Raw genomic sequence first — 9,490 nt, forward strand, 5'->3', positions numbered from 1 at the left:
CCTGACCCGAGGACACGGCTCCTGACAACTCCGCACAGAGCACTGTCCGGCCTCACGTCCCACCCTCGAGCGGCCGCTGGCTGGCGCGGTGCAGCTAACGGCCACCCCCCTTTCTCCCTGCCCGTTCTTGGGTTGGGTCTGCCCTTTAACCCACCAACTGAGAGAACGCGGACCAAGGGCTAACCCTCGGGGTCCTGGCCAGGCAGAGCACTGGGCCCGGAGCCGAGACAGCCGGCCGCACGTGGGCCTCTGACCAGCCTTCTGGGCTCCTGGGTCCCATCGGCTGTGCCGGCCTCTCTGGTCTCCTCTCCCCGAGAAGGAAAAGTGGGAGCCGCTCAGCGAGCCCCCGGCTCCGTGCCCGTCAACATCAGGGCACTGACCACGTTCTCTGAGGGCACGGGAACTTGATCTTTTACGTTTTTATGGAGGACACTCGCGTCCCAGCTGACTGTACCTGTGGCCCTGCACCGCTGAGACCTGGCGCTCTAATAGCCGCTCCTGCACTGGGACCTGCGACCAGCTCCGCCTGCGCTCAGCGCCGCCCCCAGCGCTTCCTCTGGCTCTGCAAGCGCCGGCCGCCAGAGTCACCGGCTGAAGCTGGCCAAGTGCTCCCGGCCCCGAGTCCATGTGACTAAACTCACTCGCACAGGCACGTGGTCATTCTGTACTGAGAACACGAAGACACCTCTCCGTGTGGCGCGAATCTCCCTCATCCTCTCCCTTAGTCATCGCATGCGCGTAACAGGAACAGCATTCGAACAAACTAAAAAATGAAACTCTTAATGACTCATTCTAAGGCCTCCTATTTGGTCGACTCGTCAAGGCGGGGCTAGGAAAGAGATGGGCCTAAATGCCGTCTCACTGTCACTGTCCACAGACACCACCCTCCCACCAGGTGCGCCCACCCGATCACCCCCGTCCACAGCAACCGCACCACAGACCAACGCTGCTCAGACCCTGACCAACATTTTCTTCCAACGATTCCCGGGCCAACTGCAGGTACACAGAGCACACATGCCAATTCCAAGTCATCCAGGACTTTCACAAATACTAGTGAGAACATTTTAGAACTTTGTAGGTGCAAAAAACAAAAACAACCTAAATGGATTTGTGAAACAAAATAAATAAAGGGGAGCCCTAGCTGATTTGGCCCAGTGGATAGAGCCTCGGCCTGCAGACTAAAAGGTCCAGGGTTCGATTCCGGGTCAAGGGCACATGCCCATGTTGTGGGCTCGATCCCCAGTAGGGGGCGTGCAGGAGGCAGCGGATCAATGATTCTCATCATTGATGTTTCTATCTCTCCCTCTCTCAAATCAATAAGAATATATTTTTTAAGGAAATATGGAGAAAAAAATCAGTGTCAACTGTTTACCCTAATAAAGAAAAATATAAAATAGCAAATAGAAGTTTTTATGAATCTTTCTAAATCTATGAAAATGACAGATAGCCCTCAGTCTAACAAATCACCTTGGAGATGAAATGACATTTATTAAGTACTCTCATTCGTTAAATATCATTATTTATTTGGCTGGTATGTCATGCCCCTTGACCTAATAACTACAGCCATCGTGCCCACAAAAAATATGGGGCAATAATATGGGTTGATAGTACGATGGCTGTATTTATAACAGAAAAAACTAACCTAAATGTTAAACAAATCATGGCATACACATTCAGTGGAAACTATGCTGTCACTAAAAATTATGACTATGTAGTAAAATAATGGTGAAAACGTGGATGGAAAACGCCCATGCCCGCTGCTACGATTATAAAGTTACACATGCAAGTTATGCGACGACTTGTAGCTGCACTGACACAGGAGTGGGAACATTACGGGCACTGTTGATTTTCTTCTTCAAACTTGCTGGTATTTCACATTACTTTCACAAATTAAAAAAATGCGTATCCACCGTGGCCATGCCTGGCCTGAATGGAAGTATATTTTAGGTTTAATGCTTATTTGCAGTTAGCTCTGTCCCGAGCTGCAGCGAAACGATCTCGCCAGATTTCAGCCCGACGGGAACCTGGACAAGAGGACAGACGGGCCCACGAGCCCAGTGAGGCGCCGTCTGCGGGCCTCCCGCCTCCTGCCCTGGAGGGCATCGCGGGGGGCACCAAGCACGTCGCCCAAGCGGGACACCAGCTTTCACGGGGAGGTCGAGGGTGAGCTCCCAAGGCCACCTCATGACAAGGAGGCTGTTTTCTCCATGAAAGTGGGCACTGTCCTCGCATTCTGAGAAAGGGAGTAAGGGAAGCCCAGAGCCTGGCGCAGGCGCTCTGCCACGAGAGGCAGTGACGTCAGAGCTGGCAGCATCCGCGCAGGGGGCGCAGGTGACACCGGGCACCCACAGTGCACGGCCGACTCGAACAGACACCATGGGACAGGAAGCCACCCGCCTGTAAGCCAGGGTGGGCAAACTTTTTGACTCGAGGGCCACAATGGGTTCTTAAACTGGACCGGAGGCCGGAACAAAAGCATGGATGGAGTGTTTGTGTGAACTAATATAAATTCAAAGTAAACATCATTACATAAAAGGGTAAGTCTTTTTTGTTTAGTTTTATTCATTTCAAACGGGCTGGATCTGGCCTGCGGGCCGTAGTTTGCCCACGGCTGGTCTAAGCCATCATTCCAGGAAAGGGCGAGGCAGGGAGGTGAGGGAGACAAACACCAAGACACGGCTACTTGTCAGCAGAGAAAATGTCCCTGTTTCTATTTCCTGCCGCATGGACAGGCCCGGGGGGCAGGCCGGGGAGAGAACGTGCGTTCCTGGAGCGGGAGTTACGAGCAAGGACTTCAATCGGCTTAAACAGACAGACGTGGCCGCGGGGCCGCGTGTCACCAGGCCTCACCTGAACCCCAGCTGCCGGCACACCACGTGCGCGTTCAGCTCCGTCCAGCCGTCGTCACAGACCGTCCCCCACTGGCCCCCGTAGTACACCTCCAGGCGGCCCTCGTGGCTGTCCTTCCCCCCTGCGAGTCTGAGGACGCCGTCTGTGAGGAGGAGACACGAACATGAGCAAAACAATTCTCAGAAAACAGCAAAACGACATCTCGTGTCACCAGAAGCATCGCCAGGCGCAGGTCTCTCCGACTCCAGGCCCCGAGGCCGGTGGGTGTCTCCAAGCACGACACACGCATCCCTGTCGTCCCTGCTCATCTGCGCTCTCGCTCTCCCAGCAGGAAAACATGCTGATGTAATCCCGTGGTAGCTGCTCGGGTTTCTCTGAATTAAGTATTTGGGAAATGCCTGAGGCTTCAACCGCCTGAGGTCTGAGCAGTATTTGTCACGTAAACTTCAAAAGTACGAAAACTAGTAACTTGGAAATAGCTGAAAACTTTAGCTGCAAGGGGAAGAATTAAACATGGAGCCCGGACATGACTGTGGCCGAGGAGGCCCCGATGATGCACTGGCTGCCGCAGGCGCCGTGGGCCTCAGACCCGGCACAGGGCGCGCCTCCGGGCGCCTCCTCATCACCAGATTTGAATTTGAACCTTGTGAACTCAACGAGTGTTCATTCCCAGAGAACCCTGCAACGACGTTCTAAGCAGATTCACAACACGATCAATGTATCCCCAGAAAGTAGACTGAAAAGCCATTGCCACCCAAAATAATCCAAATACTGTCCCAAATGGAACGTATAAATAATCTTGGGCAAAAGTCACACTTTCCATGAGTCTCGGATCTTTTAAAGCACAAGCATGTCTCTTAGAAGGACCGAGTGTAACACTACAGTCCGCCCAGCGCTGTGGCTCGCGGCCACACCACAGGCTGGCGCGCGGACAGGCAGGCGCCCGGCTCGGCCTCGGCAGAACGCTGTGCTCCTACTGCGCTTAGTGCCCGTGTTGTTCTGCTGATGAAAACAACAGTGTGCACAGACCCTGGTAATGAAAAACTGGAACTCCAGCGCTTCGCAGGCCCTAAGGCTTTTTAGAAATGTCTTTTAAACACAGTTTAAAACCCCACATTTTCAAACTTTTTACTATAGACACAGTGGCTCTGTGATGACCTGCCTTCCCTTGGTGTGCACGTCCCTCTTCTGCCCCAGGACGTGTAAGTGCGTGTGTGTGTGTGTGTGTGTGTGTGTGTGTGTGTGTGTATGCATGCGCACACACGCGTCAGCCCTCCAGCACGCCCTTCTCCGGCAGGTGGCGTGGTGATGGCAGCGCTGTGGTCGGGCGCAGCCTGACAGGGGAGCACACCACGGTAGGCTGGTTGCCTTGACGGTGCTGGCTCAGGACCCCGCCATGCAGTTCCACAAGCTGCAAGCACACTCTGAGAGTCACTACAGGTTCACAGAGGAATGGACTAGAGGTCTGATACCTAAAAGGCGACGTTTACCACTGCACGCGATTTTCATTATTGGGGACAACTAGTATATAAGGAAACAAAGTCATATTTTGCAACAAAATCCTATATTCTGACCTAGCTTTACAGGACTGTATACCCTTTTATTTTTTAATTATGTTTTTATTGATTTTTAGAGAGAGAGGGAGGAATTGGGAGAGATAAAAACATCGATGAGAAACATCATCGATCGGCTGCCTCCTGCACGCCCCCGACTGGGGATCAAGCCACAACCCAGGCCTGTGCCCTGACTGGGAATCGAACTCGTGACCTCTGGGTTCATGGGTCGATACTCAGCCACTGAGTCGCGCCAGCCGGGCAGCACTGTATTCTCTCCCAGTGAAAACTCAGCAATGTCCATAAGTAAGGGGGTAGCGTTTTAGCAGACCATTTCTGTTAGGTGTTGTTGGCGTGTTTACTTTTATGCTCAGTTAGTAAGACTACCTACACTGAGACCCACAGGAGCTGGGCCGGGGCTGCCGGGGCCGGGGAAGCCTACCGGTCAGAGGGGTGCAGGACACCCCGGCGTCCTCTCCGTGGCCACAGTTGTGCTCGCCCCAGGAGCCCTTCGGACACTCCTCGATGGCCAGCTCGTTGCCGGTGCAGCGCACTTCGTCCAGCAGCACCGGGCCGGACCCCTCCCCGAAGTAGGCCCGCGTCCACGCTCTGGCGACGCCACTGGCAGGACAAGAGCTGCGTTAGACACGGAGGGTCTGGCGTCCTGCGGCTCCTGGTGAAAGTTTAACGGGATGAGCCCACACTTTCCCTCCCGCACCGCGGCCGCTCTCTTTACGTTCTTGGCCGTGACAAGTGCTCCCAAGGCCCTGGTGTGCACAACGCCTCTCCTTTCAGAGGAACATACCTCGGCCGTTGGCACGCAGGCTGTCCCGGGAAGAGCCGCACCCCGGCTCCCCTCCCAGAGGACGGCATCCGCTTGTTTATTTGTTGTAAAATACACGTAACATAAACCTACCATTTTGAGCGTTTTTAAGTGTGCACTTCAGTGGCAGTAACACGCGCACACTGTGCAAGGGCACACCATCGTCTGCAGACCCTGCCAGCACCCGCGCGGACTCTCACCACCTCCGAGCGGCACGGCTGGCCAGTGGCCCTGGGGAGTGCCATGGCCCTACTCCCCGCTGACCCGGGCTGGGCGCGGCTGCAGCCCTGGCACCATCAGGGCCCTCAGCGGCCAAAGGAGACGGAACTGTGAGGAGGAGGAGGAGCCTGGGCCCAGGACTGCGGACCCGGACCGGACCCGGACCCGGACCCACCCTAGCGGTGCCTCTGGTCCCATCCTGAGAGAGAAAGAAGCTGGCTGCAGCCACTGCTGTTCTCAGCTCCTACAGCCAAACGCCTTCCTAAGGGAAACGCCGCCTCACTCGGGTCACTGTGTAACTGCCTCTCCACGGAACCGAGTGCGCGGCCCGGGACCCTCCGCACGCCCAGCTCCCCTCGGCCTCTCAGACCAGAACATCTGCCATTCACTGCTAATGACGCTGCGCCCGCCCACTATTTTAGCTGCCCTTCCCCCATAACATTACAACTGCCTGGAGAATTTACAACCAAATATACTGAAAAAAGCGCGCTAGTTACAATACCCCAGGAATGGTGAAGTCTCCCAGAGTAAACTTATGGTTAAAGGGGAACTTGTGTGACTCATTGCAGTAGATACTATGGAAGTTTCTCGTAAGAGAACACGTCTGAAGTAATCTGAAAGTAAACCCTGTAGATGCCAGGAAAGCCCCCACCCGGCCTGGGTGCCCTGCAGACGGCGCCGCAGGGGAAGGAAGGAATTCACAGGAGGCAGCGGAGGAAACCAGAGGAAACCAGGACAAAAGGAGCGGCCAGTGGAGGAGGATGTGTGGGCAAAGTTAACATTTTACAGCTTAGAGTCCGACACTGACCCTTAGCTGACGGCTGTCATGTAGCAAACACTGAGATTAAAGGTGAGCATCTACCACTAAGTGGGCAGATTTCAAAGGGAAAAGGGCATTTTCCTAACACAAGTGATGCTGTCAAAGCAACCAGATGTTGTGAGCAGATGGGTTTGCTTTCTAAGGGACAGACAGTGACAGACAGGACGCCACCTCTAGTCTCCTGGAAAGAAGCCACGAGCGCTCGGTTAACGGGGCTTTTAAAGCCATGTGTTTGGTGGTTGCGATGTGGGTCTGTGTGCCACAGAAGAGAGCCACGGACATCACAGGCCCACGCTCACCGACCGGGCCGACGCCGACGCTCCGGGCTGAGGCTGCAGAGCAGAGGCCGATGTGGGGACGGGCCTTCCGGTGCAAGGCTGGGCTCTGGCTGGGCTACCCCGCAACTTACAAAACTTTCCAGGCCCAAGAGGCTTCTTTTAAACACAGGGTGAGTAAACAAATAACTAAATAAACAGACACGGGGAGGCCCGCTCCTTCGCACGACTGTGAGGATGACCTGAAGCAGGGCCTCCGCCGCCTGGTCCCGCCCGACGGGCACGTGAGCAGCGCCCCCTGCAGTTGGTGAGTGACACGCCTCCCGGGTGAGCAAAGCGCCCGCTATCCACCGGGCACCGCACTCAGCAAACATCACAGTTTCCTTCTGCACCAAGGCTGCGCTGGGCAAGTGGCGAGGAGGGAGAATCCACTAAAATCCAGCACGTCCGTGTTCACGTGGTAAATGCTTTTGCTCATCTGTGTGGTTTAAAGCAACTTTACAATAACACGTCTGTGCGGTCACTGCAGCCTCTGAGGCACGGGACAGGGCGGCGTTTTATTCTCATAACACGGGGCGGGGCCTGGGTGACCAGGGCGGACACATCAGGGGCTCCCGCACGCATGCACCGTGTTTCACAGAAGCCGCTGCCATGGACAAACAAAACTCAGGAAGCATGTATGTCCCCAGGAAGGTGCTTTTATGCCAAAACGCCCTGCAATCGTGTCCATGAGGCTGTGGAGAAGTTACAGGGTTTTAAGAGTCAGAGTGGAAGAGCTCTCCCTTCCTGCTCATGGCCACCACACCACAGGGGCAGCGGGCCTGTGACCCCCGCTGAACACCACCCCCTCGCCTCCTCCCCTGGTTGTGAGCTGCTCTCAGAACCGGGGTGTGAGTAATTAGCAGCCTGTGGGCCTTGGCCCTGGGACGGTGCTAGGAGAGGGAAGGATGTATGAAAACATTTTCAATGGGCACAATCCACCGAGCCAGGATTCGGAGCTCTACGAACACCAGGGGCCAATCTGGGAGGATATAGCGTCTGATCCCAACCTCAACAGCAACAACAATAAATTCCAGAAGGTTCAAAGACTCAGGTGTGGGAAGAAAGAAAGGAGGAGAGGAGGAGCAGGGAGGGAGGGCAAAGAGAAGGCAGCAGGCAGGTTAAGAAGTGCCTAGAATAAAAACACTTCCCAGAACCTTGGGAGTAAGGCCTCCTGAACAATATTAGAAACCCATATGTCGGAAAACTGCAACTAAAACTAAGAGTTAAATTGAACCGCGTGCAGATTTAAACTTCTGCAGAGCAGGACTGTTGGAACACAGTGTATCTCGGGTCCTCTGTCCTAGTCAGAACCAAAAGGCAGACTGACCATCTGGAGGAAATATTCCAACTATGTAACAGCAACCAAAGGGGAAAAACAAACTCCCAGAAATTACTATTGTGGTGAAAGACAAAATAACTGATACACCCCCAAAAATGGGGCAATGGAGAAGATCACGCTGTTCCCACAAAAAGCAATGTCCGTGGCCACTGACCATGTGGGGAAACGCACAACCTTACAGTGGCCACATTAAAGCAATAGGAATGCACTCTTCCCTCTTCCATTTTTAGAGTTTAAAGACTCATATCACCTTCACACAAGATTTAGGCTAAAAGGTTACAAACTCAATTCTTTTTATCATCAAGAAAAAATAACAAACCCAACCCAGAATCACCCATTGGCTGAGAGTGACTCAGGATAGGCTGGGCAGAGCACAACGGACTGGGCAGAGCCCCGAGATACACTGTGTTTCAACAGGCGGGCAGAGCACCGGGATACACTGTATTTCAAACCTGAAAGATGATGTGTGTGCACTCTTTCAAAGACCACTGGGTGTTTTATTTTTTTCCTTATATTTCCCCACACTTTTCATTGTTTATAAATATTCTTTTAATGATCACAAAAAATGTTTAATTAATCAGAGAAAAACACACACAATAAACTTGAGAAAAAAAATAGGGGAAAAGTTTATATATATATATATATATTTCCCACAGTGTTTCTTTAATTGACAGACAACATCTGACCTCAGAAGCAGCCCTTCGTCAAGCTGGGCATGATTGTTCGAACCCCACAGCAAGAGCCCGTAGTGAGGTGGGGGTGGGGGTGGGGAGACCTAGTCATCATGGGGGAAGGGGGCAATGAACAGCATGCCTGGGACTCCAGTGGGATGCTGGGCCCCTCCCGGGGGCCTGGTTTCCAGGGTCTGACTGAGCCCAGTGCTTCCCCTCATGACTAGAGCGTGGGCTGGGGCAGCCCCTCCACCTGCCATCTGCAGGCCCAGGCTTAGGGGAGAGACCTGGGCAGAGCAGAGGGGCGTGGGGGGCAGCTGCACCCCACCCACCGGCTTGCCTGGGTAGGGGTTGGGCAGAGGCCTATGGTGACAGAGACCAGATCCAGCCCAAGGATGTAAGAGAGGAGAGGGAGACTGAAAGAGAGAGAGAGAGAGAGAGAGAGAGAGAGAGAGAGAGAGAGAGACAGAGAGCGCAGGTCTAGGAGCTAGTAGAGCAGCGGTTCTCAACCTGTCGGTCACCAACCTGTGGGTCACGACCCCTTTGGGGGCCGAACGACCCTTTCACAGGGGTCGCCTAAGACCATCGGAAAACACATCTATAATTACATATTGTTTTTGTGATGAATCACTATGCTTTAATTATGTTCCATTGGTAACAATGAAATTGGGGGTCACCACAACATGAGGAGCTGCATTAAAGGGTCGCGGCATGAGGAAGGTTGAGAACCACTGCAGTAGAGCAAGGAGGCCAGGGTGGACGGGCCATGAACTTGCATAAAGGTGAGGCCCATCTGAGGCCAAGGATGCAGACCAGGCCAGTGAGGGCTGGGATCTGCAAGTTCACATGAAGGAGGAATGGGCCCCAGGCAGGTGGGGGGGGGGGGGTTTTTTTTTTT

The 9,490-nt window shown here is 53.8% G+C and overlaps 1 protein-coding gene across 1 annotated transcript in view; it reads right to left on the reverse strand.

Moving 5' to 3' along the window:
- PRSS12 (protease, serine 12) overlaps positions 1–9,490 on the reverse strand; it is a 48,755-nt gene that overhangs the window by 27,481 nt on the left and 11,784 nt on the right. Inside the window, exons 4-5 of the mRNA XM_015563374.1 lie at positions 4,846–5,024; positions 2,851–2,992 (exon numbers count right to left, since the gene is read on the reverse strand). Of these exons, the coding sequence (XP_015418860.1) occupies positions 2,851–2,992; positions 4,846–5,024 (321 nt within the window). The remainder of the gene's footprint in view (positions 1–2,850; positions 2,993–4,845; positions 5,025–9,490) is intronic.

The sequence above is a fragment of the Myotis davidii genome, unplaced genomic scaffold (assembly GCF_000327345.1).
Source record: "Myotis davidii unplaced genomic scaffold, ASM32734v1 scaffold698, whole genome shotgun sequence".
NCBI lineage: Eukaryota > Metazoa > Chordata > Mammalia > Chiroptera > Vespertilionidae > Myotis > Myotis davidii.